General features: G+C 41.4%; 1 protein-coding gene across 6 annotated transcripts in view; it reads right to left on the bottom strand.

Annotated features, from left to right (window-relative positions):
- Window positions 1-3,546: 3,546 nt before the first annotated feature.
- Window positions 3,547-14,592, bottom strand: part of CHN2 (chimerin 2) — a 207,389-nt gene continuing 196,343 nt past the window's right edge. For all 6 annotated transcript variants that reach the window (XM_042861805.2, XM_024107015.3, XM_042861799.2 and 3 more), the window contains 3 exons: window positions 14,259-14,396; window positions 9,721-9,826; window positions 3,547-5,356 (listed from right to left, as the gene is read on the bottom strand). In XM_042861805.2, coding sequence (XP_042717739.1) covers window positions 5,185-5,356; window positions 9,721-9,826; window positions 14,259-14,396 — 416 coding nt within the window. In that variant the 3' untranslated portion in view covers window positions 3,547-5,184. The remainder of the gene's footprint in view (window positions 5,357-9,720; window positions 9,827-14,258; window positions 14,397-14,592) is intronic.

Below are 14,592 nucleotides of genomic sequence, written 5' to 3'. Positions count from 1 at the left end.
TAAAATGCTCCCTACAAGACAGACTCTCCCCTTAAGTAACCTGAGAGAAAAGATGCGTGTTGCACTGGATCCTAGCAATCAACTAACCTGTTTTAGTGTTTGTAGGATCATGGCTTTGAGCTCTATCAGACCAATTTCAGGGTCAAGGGCCTTCCAATGAGAATATCCTACTCCCAATCCCCAGGCATTCATATAGATAACCTGACCATTGTATTATATTAATATAATCGACCATTAATAATGGTTTCCATATCTTTCTCAGAGAAATTATAATATGCTACTTTTCTTATTATTTTATTATTATGGGCCTGAATTGTTAAATTCAGATAAAGATTCAAACTTCTCCAAAATTCAGTTATTCATAGCGGGGGGTTTGATTCAGGTCTGTTTCTAAAATTATCTAGTGAAAGATCTGTCCATTCTTGAGAAAGACACAGCCTGTCTGAAATTTTCTATGAAGTTTTAAGGCACACACCTTTCTCTAATAGGGAGCGGGGAAGGAAGTGAACTCTGTGTGAATGTGTGTGTTGCATGCCTGGCCAAAGGAACACTAAAACTTGTTCTGTATTTGAAAGTCATCAGTGCATATCAGAGTCACAAAATACTGACTGACACAAGATTGTTACGAAGGTTAGTGTTTACATAGAAACAGCTTCTCTGGAAGTGAAAACTTTACATGCTGCTGTTACTCTCCTCTTTCAGAATGCTGACTCATGCATTTGCTGATTGCATGGTCAGAGAGCATTTTCTCTTTGCAGTTAGTCAGCACGCTTCTGCATACCGTTGTGGAGTTCATATAAGAGAAATAGGAAAGTAACTGATGCCTTAATTCATTTAGTGTATGTTAGCTAGATGCTACAGTAATGAAACTAGATACTTTACTGGATACAAAAAAGGGTAATTCCTGTCCCTTCTTTGTGGGCATGTAGGACCAAAACCCAGTCTTCTGTTGTCTGAGAGCTTGGGGGACTGCCTCAGCAGCGGGCTGCAACCCACATGTTCTACGGAACAAAACTCTAAAGGGGCTCCTGTATGTTTCAGCATGGCGCTTAAGAATGGCTGGTGGATCAAGAGCTATGGCCGTTTCCTCCATATAGAGTTGAGGATGCAACAGCTGCTGGGACCTATTGTTACCCCTAGGATTCAGTAGTAGCTGTGGTGAGGCTCTGTGGGCTGGGAGTATTCCTTCTCCCCTGTGCACACTCCTAGTTACATGGGCTGTGGGCAACGTTGAGAATTTGGCCCAGAGGAAGCAGAGTGGCTCAGATATTCTGGTGGTAGGGGGCTATACATGTTATAGCAGATTGGACATACCACCTACCATCTTCTGATTTGCCCATTGTCTGATGAGTTGCAGTTACTTCCTCACCAGACTCGCACATACAATTGTGGTGTGACCCATTGTAACAAACGTGGCGTGTCACTGATCCTAGCAGGACAAGGGATTTAAAAGAAAGATTTGTGGTCATATTTCTCTTTGTAATCAGTGTGTCACAGGGTCATTTATCTTTCCAGCTATGCCTTAGATTCCACCCTGGTCTGTAGTCTTCCTCTGCTGATGGGATAGGTTAGCCACTGAAAACAGGGAGAAACTGAATGTGGAGCCAAGCCAATGAGCTCTGCTCTGCCCTCTGTTACACCTTTTTGCAGCTTGAACGGAGTTAGGAACATAGGGAAGGGACCTTCTGGGTCACTGAGTCTAGTCCCCTGCTAATGCAGGCAACCGCATCATATAATTCCGTTAATAAATTTATTTAGTTCCATCTTAAAACTAGCTCAGTTGTTTACACTGGCAGAGAACTGGGCCCTGTATCTTTTGTGAATACTATTTACTGCTAAGTAGCTTCATTTTTAGTTCTTCATACAATTGCCTCCACAGTTTCCCTCTCTTGGAACTAGCTGGCAGTGAGCCTCACAAGAGCAGGGTTAAAGAGTAGGATTCAACACTGTTCTACTGGACCCATAGCAGGTACTAACCACCACCAAGAAACAGAAGGAAAAAAAATGAAATGTTTCTCTGCTGATGTAAGTAGGTCCAATATGCATTAGTATTATTGTAGGGAGTCACATGACTGCTGCCCTGTCTGCTAACACACAGGAAAGACACTTGAGGCTGGTGAGTGGTGAAGGCTGCAGGCGGAGTAGCAGCAATCATATACAAGTAGAAGCCACAAGGGCATCTGAATGGCAGAAACCTGAGAGTGGTAGTGCCTGCAGTACTGGTGAATGTGCAGTGAGCTGATAGAGCACTCTGAACTAAAGGAGAAGGAGGTAGAACAACAGTTTTCTTCAGTGACATGTGCAAGGTCACACCCAGTGGTTTAAAAAAAAGTGGATAAACTAATCTAAATTGAGTCCCTACTCCTGCAGTGAGAAGCAGGTCCTCTTCCTTTACCCATGTTTACCCTCAACTATGGTACTGTTCTCACCTCCGGAACACCTGCCGATGAAACGGACTCTTATTAGAGCAGAGGCTTTGCCTGCTTCTAGTGTCCCCTGAAGGGAGATGGTCCACCAGTGAAGTGATGCATGTCACAGGGGAATCTTCTGGGACACCTTGCAAACTGCTCTCACCACTCTTTAGCAGTGCCTGGTGAGGGAGCCATCACAGCATCAGGCTCTGCTGTATTCTGTGAGAGGAGACCAAGAGACTTGGTATAATCCAGTCAGAACCAGCTCACTCTCCACATTGGCGCATACTCTTGCTTTCCGGAAGTTTGTTTGCCAGGCTCTGTTCTTTGGCAGACATTCTGTTTCACAGGAGCAGGCTCTGCTTGTTTTTCATTTGCTTCAATTAGAACTCTCACCAGGGAGATGGCAGGAGGGGGGGCTGGAGTTTCACATTCCATAGGTGATGCTACCTGTCATCCATCTGAGGCAGAGACCAACCACCAATTCCAGATTAGCATTAGGAGTGTGTAGAAGAATAATTGCACTCCCCTCTCCCTCTGGTTCCACCTCCCTCTCTTTTAAAGTAACATCCATAGTATAAATTAGAGGCCTTCTCCACCCAAAGCTGCTTTTAAATGGATATTTCTAAAGGCACTACCTTCTACAATAGTTTGACACCCAGTACAGGAGGTATATCAAAGGCACCAATTCACACTACGTAGGGAGAGGTGAAGCAGTCAAAGGTAGGATTGCAGACCTTCGCTCATCTTTCCTCCAATTCAAAAGTATCAGTAAAACAGAGCGCTCTCTTAAACAACAAAATCCCGACTGAAAAGAAATGAAGGAAAATTGTCATGTTCAAACTCTTGCATGCAAGTGAGTAGAGTAAAAAATTGCTTTGGTGTCACGGAATAGGCATTGTGTGTATAGTTGATTGGGATATATTGGTTCTCTGCTTACTTGACCTTCTAAGAATAGAAATTTGGTGGCACAGCTCAGAAGGGAAGCTGCAGAAGTATGAGCATCCCACTACCAGTTTAAAACTAGTTTTGAGTTTTACCAATAATGAACTTTTCAGCAATGATGGGAGGACTGACAGAAACTGAGTTTGGTTTGTTTCCCAGGTTACTATATGGTCAAAACAACAGACGCCAGAACTCTTAACACATTTAATGGGATTTTCCTTCCATTTACACTATCATAAATTACAAAGCATATTTTACTTCACAAAATAAAGCCATTTCCAGATCATTTTTATGACAATATTTAGTACAGAACCTACAACAAATAAACCTGTACAATTTAGGCGAATCTATAGTAGTATCAGCAAATCAGAACTATTTAGCATCTGCTGTGCAATCTGGGTTAATCTACCTAGGCCTTGAAAATGTCTCTAAAGAACAACAAATTTACAGTATTCCTTCCCCCCTTAATTATCATAATTACACTCATTTTTCAATTTGAATAGAAAGCTATGCCCCTGAAATAATTCAGAAAACTATCACAGAGTTACCAAGCATGTGATCCATACAATCACAAAGAGAGTTTATAGCTTTTCATACAGAAAATTCAAGTTTGGTAGTAAAGTATGCTGCCTATCTATGTTTTTAGAAAAATCTCATGCTGAGAAATATTTTAACATTAGAAATATGTTTCAGTTAGATTACGAACCGTGTAGGTCAATATTTGTGAGAGGAGGAAAATAAAAAATTTGGTAATAAATTTAAATGTACCAACTCCCATACTTCTTACACATTCTTGTTTTTAAAAACAAACCATCAGAAAACACATTCAAGAGAAATACTCACATTTTCAGCAGATTTACTGTACATTTATAAATACAGAAACATGACAAATTGCCTTTTACAAAAAAAATCATAATTAAGTAAAACAAAAGTGCTAACTTTTCAACAGGGCCAGAAAATATCCAGTGTCCCAGCATCACTTAACTTACACATTACTGTACTCCAAGAAACATCTGGCATGTGAAACTGATACTACCACCAGACTTTTGAAAACCTTCAACACCACATTTTGGATGGGAAAAAATAAAATAAGACTATACTTGTTAGAAAATACCAAATGACTAAAAATGTACTATACAATCTTAGAATGCCTAAAATATAAACAAAAACCTAAAGAAAGTTAGAATACACATTTTAAAAAAAGAAGTCTCTTTCTTTTAAAACATTTGCAATAAAAGAGGTATGTCAGGATAATACTGCACTAGTGGTAAATGATTTCAGTATATCATAACAAAAATGCAGGAGAGGATATATGGAAAAAATGCATCACATTGAATTATTGTTTGCTAAAATAAAATGCCATTCTAGCAGCTAATTAAAGTAAAATATCTTGATAATATAGGTTCTGTTTCACAATTGACACACACAATTATGTCTTACAGAGTGGGGAAATGTATAGCTGTATACAAGTAACACTGATTAAGTACCTTTTTGCTTCTTTAGCCATATTAAAATATGTTTTGTGTTCCTTAAGTTAGTAAAAGTGTTTGCAGCTTCTCAAAACAAATATACATATGAGGCAAGGCAAAAGATACAAGGTAAAGGATTTTTTCTGACTTTTTTTTTTCCCTAAAAAAGAGGCATATGTCTATAAGACATAGGCTTTATTAAACATTTTGGCATTCATCTGCAATATCGCAGAAAGTGAAGTGCAGCCCAGGAACTTTCTCTTCTTCTTTTTTTTTTTTTTTAAACTATAAAGAAATGTTGATTTTCCTTTAAACTAATAATTTCAAAGCAGGTGGCTATGAAGTTACTTCTTCATTGTTTAGAACAAAACATCTTCATTTTCTATTAAAATTTGCACAATAAGCTTCTGGTACCGCATGTCATTCAGGGTAGTAAGAGTACTGTCCTCTGGAGGTCTCATTAAAGTAGGTCCAAACACTATTCCCAGGTTTTCAGAATTCATAAAATTCTCCTTTTCATTCAAGGTAACCCTAAAGTAGGAAAAAATAAAATAAGTAAGTAGCAATTTCTTTACTAGAAAAATCTAATATATAGTAGCGTTATGTTATGAGACTGTTTTGCTTCAAGCATTGTTAGATAATGATGTTGTTGCAGCATACAATCTTGGTTACACTTTAGTGACTGTAATCTCACTGTAGTCACACAGCAATTACAGTGCAATTTCACCGTGGTTTTGCTTATGGAAAACTTTTAAATGCTACTTATTCATATAAATGGAAAATTCACCACAAAACTGATAACTCCAGTATAAATATAATATAGTTACCATATGTGGAGTCTTAAAATATATATTAGGAATGACACTGAAATGATTCAGTCATGTGGTTAAACTTCCAGTTAGAAAGAATTAGTAGTAATTATTTTATCAAAAAGAATAATCACAGGACAATTACACTGTAAACAACGGTTATTTACCCTCCAGTAACTGTGGTCCTTTGAGATGATGTAATCAGTGTGGATCCCATCGTCAGTGCGCATGTACCTAGGCACGTGAGACTGGAATTTCTTTGAATAGCAGTGTCTGTCAGGGCCATACATGAGCCCTGTGCCACCTTGTACTCGTTCCTCAAGGACATAAAGGGTGTGGCAGCTGCAATCCTCGCCTCAATTCCCTTGCAATTCAAAACCCGTTACCCTAGGACTTCAAAAGTGGTGTTGGAGATGTGTCGTTGGATCAACACACTCTACAACATCTAGAAAAAACACAGTTACTGGAGGGTAAGTAACCGTTCTTTCTTCAAGTATGTGTCAGTGTGGATCCCACTGTAGGTGACTGGCAAGGAGTGTCTTCTCAGAACGTCTGAAGTGAGGAGTTCCAGCCATATCAGTCACACAATGATTGTAGCACTGCTCTCCTGAACATGGTGTCTGCCCTGACTGCCATGTCAAGGGTATAATGCTTAACAGCCTGTGCCATGATAGAGTGCACCTCGATGTTCAGAAGGAGAGACTTTCCAGCCAGCTGATAGCAGGTGGAAATGAACTGTTAAATGGACCTTGAGAGAACCAAATGCTAGTCCAGCCTGTTTTAGGAGCTGCATATAATTGAGGATTTTCAGTATTGGTGCCTCTACAGGGTCCATATTGTTCCAGACCGTCTTTTCTGTTTGGAGGAGTAAGTCTTCCTGGTGCTGAATTCCTGCTTTGGATGAGAATTTGGATGAACCTGTAAGGGACAGTCTCTGTGGCTTTTGAATCTTTTAGCAAGTGCAGAGCTGCACCATCTACTCAGGACACTTCCTACACTAACACAGGAACAAATCAACATACCCTTAGAGCCCCGACTGGGGTAGTAGATAGAATAACCCAAGATCCACAAACCTGGAAATCCTGGACGCCCCATCATCTCGGGCATTGGCACCCTCACGGAAGGACTGTCTGGATATGTGGACTCCCTACTCAGACCCTACGCCACCAGCACTCCCAGCTATCTCCGTGACACCACTGATTTCCTGAGAAAACTACAATGCATTGGTGACCTTCCAGAAAACACCATCCTAGCCACCATGGATGTAGAGGCTCTCTACACGAACATCCCATACACAGATGGAATACTAGCTGTCAGGAACATTATACCTACTGATGCCACAGTGCAACTGGTTGCTGAGCTCTGTGACTTTATCCTCACACACAACTATTTCAAATTTGATGACAATATATACCTCCAGACCAGTGGCACCGCTATGGGCACCCGCATGGCCCCACAATATGCCAACATTTTTATGTCTGACCTGGAACAATGCTTCCTCAGCTCTCGTCCACTCATACCCCTTCTCTACCTACGCTACATTGATGACATCTTCATCATCTGGACCCATGGGAAGGAGACTCTGGAAAAATTTCACCACGATTTCAACGGCTTCCACCCCACCATCAACCTCAGCCTGGACCAATCTACATGGGAGGTCCACTTCCTAGACACCACAGTGCAAATAAGTGATGGTCACGTTAACACCACCCTATACCGAAAACCCACCGACCACTATGCCTACCTTCATGCCTCCAGCTTCCATCCCGGACACACCACATGATCCATTGTCTACAGCCAAGCACTGAGATACAACCGTATCTGCTCCAACCCCTCAGACAGAGACCAACACCTACAAACACTCACCAAGCATTCTCGATACACGCATGAGGAAATAAGGAAACAGATCAACAGAGCCAGACATGTACCCAGAAGTCTCCTACTGCAAGACAAGCCCAAGAAAGAAAGCAATAGAACTCCATTGGCCATCACATACAGTCCCCAGCTAAAACCTCTCCAATGTATCATCAGTGATCTACAACCCATCCTGGACAACGATCCCTCACTTCACAGGCCTTGGGTGGCAGGCCAGTCCTCACCCACAGACAGCCCACCAACCTGAAGCATATTCTCACCCTGGAGCAGTCCTCCGTTTATGAGAGACAATCCTGGCTGGACCAGAAGCTGACACTATATCAAATAGCTTGTGGGATTTCTCTGATTATCATTGCCATCTCCATCGCCAGAGTGTCAACAGTCTTCACATGGAAATTTTGGAGTGTTTATAGTCATGAGGTCCTGGTATCAGTGCTGAGGATACTGCTTTGTCAGGAGATGAAGATGAGGGCCTTTGGTGGTGATACAGGGAACTGGTGTTGCTCTGTCTCTGGATCTGGTTCCTCTTGGTACTCCAGTGTAAGAGGTCTGGCCAGAGATGCTGATGGGGAGAGTGACCTCTTCCATGAGTGTAGTGGAGACTGGCTTTTTGATGCACGAGATGGTGGACCCCAGTAACACCAGTAGGGCCATGGTGACTGATAGTGGCAGGGTCCTGCATAGGAAGCCAGCAAACTATTCTGTAGTGTTGACCGCTGATCTCAGAAGAGAAGGCTTACTACTTGAAGAGGGGGAGAACGTATGCCCTGGTGACAGTGAGGAGGGGTAGATCTCCTCCAGAGACAGCATCAAAGTGTATGGCACTCCCACTACCAGGGTCTGTATTGGTACCTACAGGTGCTTCAGCACTGATGGCTGTTCCAGTTCTCCCTTGAGCTCATTCTCTGTGTTTGGCTTTGATGCTGTGGGTTGCATCACTGGAGCCCCGATTGGTGCCAGCGGGGTTTTTGGCACTGGAGGCAGCTCATTCTCCCCGACCCTTGAACTGTGCTGGGCTTGATGGATTTATCTCTAGAGGCTTCGTGCTGTCTGTCCTTATGGGAGGATGCTAAGCTCCAGCTGGAGTCTTTGCCTCTGTGTTTCAAGAAGCCCCTCTACATGCTGGACTTCAACACTGGAGGTCTTAGTGCCCATTTTGATGCTGTTGATATTGAGGTCAGCTTCGGTGCTGGGGTGTCAGTGCTGTTTTCTCTGTGCTAGCAGACAAGTTACCTTGAAGACTAAATGGGGCACTGGATGATGCTGGTTTGTCTACTAGCAGGATTTTAGAGCTCGTCTCCTCAGGGTCGGAGGAGACCTTCATGGATTGTTCCAGAAGATGGAGCTTCAGCCTCATGTCTCACATGTCCTAGCAGAGAATGACATGCACACTGAGCATCTGCTGAGAATGTGAGACTTTCCTAGACAGCTGAGGAACTTTCTGTGGCCATCTTTTAAGAGAATTAGGCCATCATAGGATGGACAGTATGTGAAGACCACAGGTTTTGAGTCCACCATGCTAAGGACCCCTCTACAGGGGGATTTGTACAGGGGTTTAGCTGTCAGTCAGTACCAAGTCCAGATGGGTCGAAGTGATCACAGCAGTCAAAAATCAAGGTCATCAGAAGAGTTCTAAAGAGGATTTTTAGAAGGCTTAGTCAAAAATAAAAATTAGTGGGTCGGATACTTGCCAGGTTCCATCTGACTCCCATTGGTGGAAAGAGGAAAATGAGGGAGTTTACCCTTAATGCACTTATGGAAGCCCAAGGAGACCCTGTGTGGCCCTGATGGACACAACTATTTAGAGAAATTCCAGTCTTGCATGGATCCCCTACAATGAGGTCCACCCTGACACATACACAAAGAACAGTTGTTAACTGCATCTGTAACTACAGTTGTATTACAAAGTATAACCTAATTATTTATTATGTCTCACGTAGGAAAATTATTGTATTTTGTTCTTTTGTGACTGTGTGTGGTCATTACAAAACTAAATTAACATTTCTAACTTATATTGAGATTTGCTGATGGAAGGCACTATGCTGTGTAAGTGCAAAGTTACTCTTCTTGCTTGTTTATTCTCATCTTATTTGTAGCAGTGTAGTTTTAACCTTTGGGCTGGAGGCTTATAATTGCTTTCTATTATATCTCTGTGTCAAAGTAGAAAGATGTAAGCTGTTCAAGGGTTATGCTGCATGCAAACTGACTTACTTTTTGAGATGAATCATTAGATATCTAAGTGTCTCATAGTGCGCAGCAGGAAGTAGCATCAGTACTTCATGGACAGCTTCTAATCGTTCATCAGGATTGGAGATTTCTGTAAAACACAAAACCGAATTAACATCAGTAGTTTTACACACATATAAATAGGCAATAATGCAAGAAGCTACAATAATGTTACAGAACCATTTATAAGGACAGATGGTATAGTCCAGTTCTTGAATGTGCAGCTGGGGATAAATATTACATTTATATATGGAGCGTTTTTGCAAGGATGCCAAGATAGCTAATAAAATGGTTTTAACCTGTCAAGCAATCAACAACTGAGACTTTGTGTAATTACTTTCATGCCTGCATGTCTGCCTACAGCACCTGAGCCTTCTCTTATAGTATTTTTAATATTCTGACTTGCATCTACCCTTCATCTAGACTCTGATTTTATGTGATATCTGGACTATCCGTCAAAGAAAGATGGGTGTCATGAAACAAGATAACACAACAGATTCAGGTTCAGGTGAAGCAGTATCAGGCTTTATTCCAAGAACACAGCACTACACCTAGCAGGTGAGGAGCCAGGCAGCCGTTGCACTGAGCAGATGCTGATCAGAGTTCTTATATAGGCAGCATGGGTGGCCTCTGGTACGCAATGACCAACGGGGGGTAAGCTATACTAATTCACATCCAAGTCCAGCACAGGCGGCATGAGTTCCTTGCAATGGAAATTTAAGTTAAATATATCCTTTGAGGCAGCGGTCAAATATATTGGACTGTACTAAAAATTTGCTAATGAAACTAAAATCAAACATCACCACAAAATCATGTATTGTACTGTAGATAATGTGATGTGGGAATTGTGATGGTAATTTAAAATATTATTTGGCAATGTCCAACTATCTAGTCAGGAATTATATAAGAAGAATATGGCATTATATGTTCCAAGACAAGTCAAAGTTATATTTGCTACATAATTTTTCATCAAAATGTAGGAGCGCAAACAGATTGAACCTCAGAAGGCCAAAAATCTTTGTCATGCTTTTTAAAAGATTAGTAAACTGATGCTAGTAATTTAATCCGAGCATGTTATTTAGAAGATTAATGCCAAGCTTGAAGAATTTCATGTGATGAGGGAAGAAAGAGAGAGGAGCGTAAGTGAGAGGCCTGTGATGATATTAAGACTGTATGGCGAGGAGGAAGGGAAAGGACAATAGTTAAGAACATTATGCTTATTGCTTATCCATGCTTCAAAAAGGCATCCTTTAAAAAGTGGAAGTTAAATCCTACTGAGGAAAATAGAAAGGAGCATAAACTCTGGCAAGTAAAGTGTAAAAATATAATTAGAAAGGTCAAAAACTAATTTAAAGAATAGCCAAGGACTCAAAAAGTAATAGCAAAAAAAGTACATCAGAAGCAGGAAGCCTGCTAAACAACCAGTGGGGCCACTGGATGATTGAGATGCTAAAGGAACACTCAAGGATGATAAGGCCATTGCAGAGAAACTAAATGAATTCTTTGCATCAGTCTTCATGGCTGAGGATGTGATGGAGATTCCCAAATCTGATCCAATCTTTTTTAGGTGACAAATTTTGAGGCACTGTCCTAGATTGAGGTGTCATTAGAGGTGGTTTTGGAACAAATCGATAAACTAAACAGTAATAAGACACCAGGACCAGATGGTATTCACCCAGGCATAGGTGCCAACTTTCTAGTATACCAGTCTTGGCCCAGGCCACACCCCACTCTACCCTTTCCCCCAAGATTGCACCCCAACCCTGCCTCTTCACGCCCTGTTCCGCCCCCTCCCCTGAGCGGGCTGCACCCTCGCTTCTCTCCCCTTCTCCCCCCCCCCCAGCGCCTCCTGAATGCTGTGGAGCAGCTGATCCATGGCAGGTGGGAGGGACTGGGAGGGCTGATCGGTGGGTCCGCCGGCGATCTGGAGGCGGTAGGGGAAGGGGATATGGGGGCTGCCGGTGGGTGTTGAGCACCCATGGAGTCAGTGCCTATGCACCCAAGAGTTCTGAAGGAACTCAAATGTGAAATTGCAGATCTACTAACAGTGGTATGTAACCTATCATTTAAATCAGCTTTTGTACCAGAGGACTGGAGGATAGTTAATGTGGCACCAATTTTTAAAAAAGGCTCCAGAGGTGACCCCAGCAATTACAGGCCAGTAAGCCTAACTTCAGTACTGGGCAAACTGGTTGAAACTATAGTAAAGAACTGAATTATCAGACAGATAGATGAACATGATTTGTTGGGGGGAGATTCAACATGGTTTTTGTACAGGGAAATCATGCCTCACCTACCTATTAGAATTCTTTGAGGGGGTCAACAAGCATGTGGATAAGGATGATCCAGTGGGTATAGTGTACTTAGATTTTCAGAAAGACTTTGACAAGGTCCCTCAACAAAGGCTCTTAAGCAAAATAAGCTGTCATGGGATAAGAAGGAAGGTCCTTTCATGGATCAGTAACTGGTTAAAAGATAGTAAACAAAGTGTAGGAATAAATGGTCAGTTTTCAGAATGGAAAGAGGTAAATAGCGGTGTCCCCCAGGGGTCTGTACTGGGACCAGTGCTGTTCAACATATTCATAAATGATCTGGAAAAAGGGGTAAACGTGAGGTGGCAAAATTTGCAGATGATACAGAACTACTCAAGATAGTTAAGTCCAAAGCAGACTGCGAAGAGTTACAAAGGGATCTCACTAAACTGGGTGACTGGGCAACAAATGTTGATAAATTCAAAGTTATGCACATTGGAAAACATAACCCCAATGTTACATACAAAATGATGAGGTCTAAATTAGCTGGTACCACTCAAGAAAGATCTTGAAGTCATTATGGATAATTCTCAGTAAATATCCACTCAATGTGCAGCAGCAGTCAAAAAAGCTAACAGAATGTTGGGAATCACTAGGAAAAGAATAGATAAGACAGAAAGTATCATATTGCCTCTATATAAATCCAGGGTATGCTCACATCTTGAATGCGGCATTCAAATGTGGTTGCCCCTTCTCAAAAAAGAAATACTGGAAGTGGAAAAAGATTCAGAAAAGGGCAACAAAAATGATTATGGGTATGAAACGGCTGCCATTTGAGGAGAGATTAATAAAACAGGGATTTTTCAGCTTGGAAAAGAGATGACTAAGGGAGGATATGATAGAGGTCTTTAAAATCATAACTTGTTTGGAGAAAGTAAATAGGGAAGTGCTATTTATTCCTTCTCATAACACAAGAACTAGGGGTCACCAAATGAAATTAATAGGCAGAAGGTTTAAAACAAACAAAAGGAAGTATTTCTTCATGTAACCCACAATCAACCTGTGGAACTCTTTGCCAGAAGATGTTGTGAAGGCCAAGACTATATCAGGGTTAAAAAAAAACTAGATAAATTCATGGAAGATACGTCCATCAATGGTTTTTAGCCAGGATGGGCAGGGATGGTGGCCCTAGCCTCTGTTTGCCAGAAGCTGGGAATGGGCGACAGGGGATGGATCACTTGATAATTACCTGTTCTGTACATTCTCTCTGAAGCACCTGGCATTGGCCACTGTCAGAAGACAGGATACTGGACTAGATACTGGTCTGACCCAGTATGTCTGTCGTTATGTTCTTTGCTCTACAGTACAGTTTTAAAGTCAATGGGACTCAGTTATTTAAAAAATGCATGATTTCTTACTTGAAATCTTAAATGGATTTATTCTGGAATCTTTTCAGAGTTGTGCAATTCCATTTCAGCAAGTTTTTATAATGGAATGTCATCATGTGTAACACAGTACCATTAACAAAGAAACTTGGGGGCAAAGCCTGCTTCTTCCTCTGCCAGATTTGCTTTGGAGCCAGTGCTGTTCTGTTGCATAAGAGGAGCAGAGAACATGAGAACTAATACAGGGGATGTGCATCCACTGCTTCCCATAAAGCCCAGCTTCATAGGGGCTCACTGCATGCTCCCTCACAATGGCAATTTGGACCTGGGGTATGAAAAGCAGGACCTGGTGGATTCCTTGACTATTCTAGTCTTGGGTGTGTAAAGGAACAAGCATAATAGCAGCTATTCTGCCCTGTGAATAGAATAGCAGCTGAGGAACGGCTCCATTACTACTCTGTAGCTCATAGAATAGAGAAAAGATGCTTCCTTTCCTGTCCCTAGGGATCTCCCAATGCCTTAAAGCAGGTTTAATCCCTAAAGGTTTAATTCCTTAAAGCAGAACTGTATTTTTTAAGACCACTGCATAAACAGCTCCCATTACAGCAAACAGATTGGCTCAGATCCGCAGCTGGTGTAAGGTGTAGCTCCCTTGACTCCAGAGAAGCTACCCTGATTTACACAGCCATACATAGCTGCAGGGGAACAGCTCTATATCAACACTGATATAAACATTCCATTTAAAAGAGGAAAATGATGAAAGAGCAATGAACAAAGCAATATATTTGCTTCCACTTTGTTAGAAAGGCTTGCATTTTTTTTATAAAAAAACATTTTTAGGAGAAAATGTAATTAAAAATAATATGAATTGTTATGCAATTCTTACTTGCTGCCTCCATAAACTTGGAGTAGGTCTCATAGGTGATTACAGGAATCGGCAAGTCTCTGAAATATAGCTTCAGTGCTCCAGCAATAATGTTTATGTCTGGATATAAATTTGCAGAGATATCAGCCTTGTCACCATCTAGAAGAGAAGCAAGAAATCTTTTGTTAAAATAGCATAATTTTACTTCAGCAAGGCTTGGCCTCCTTAATACTGATTAAGGTTTATTCCTTCCATCCTTACAAGAAAATCTGCAGACAGCATTTGAAACAAACATAAAACCACCAATTCTCCAGTATATCAATGAATAGTATTTCCTTCACTTTTTGCAAGTCTT

The sequence above is a fragment of the Chrysemys picta genome, chromosome 2, assembly GCF_011386835.1.
Source record: "Chrysemys picta bellii isolate R12L10 chromosome 2, ASM1138683v2, whole genome shotgun sequence".
In the NCBI taxonomy this organism is placed as follows: domain Eukaryota; kingdom Metazoa; phylum Chordata; order Testudines; family Emydidae; genus Chrysemys; species Chrysemys picta.
The sequence above is the reverse complement of the archived record's forward strand: the minus strand, read 5'-3'. Positions and strand labels throughout refer to the sequence as shown.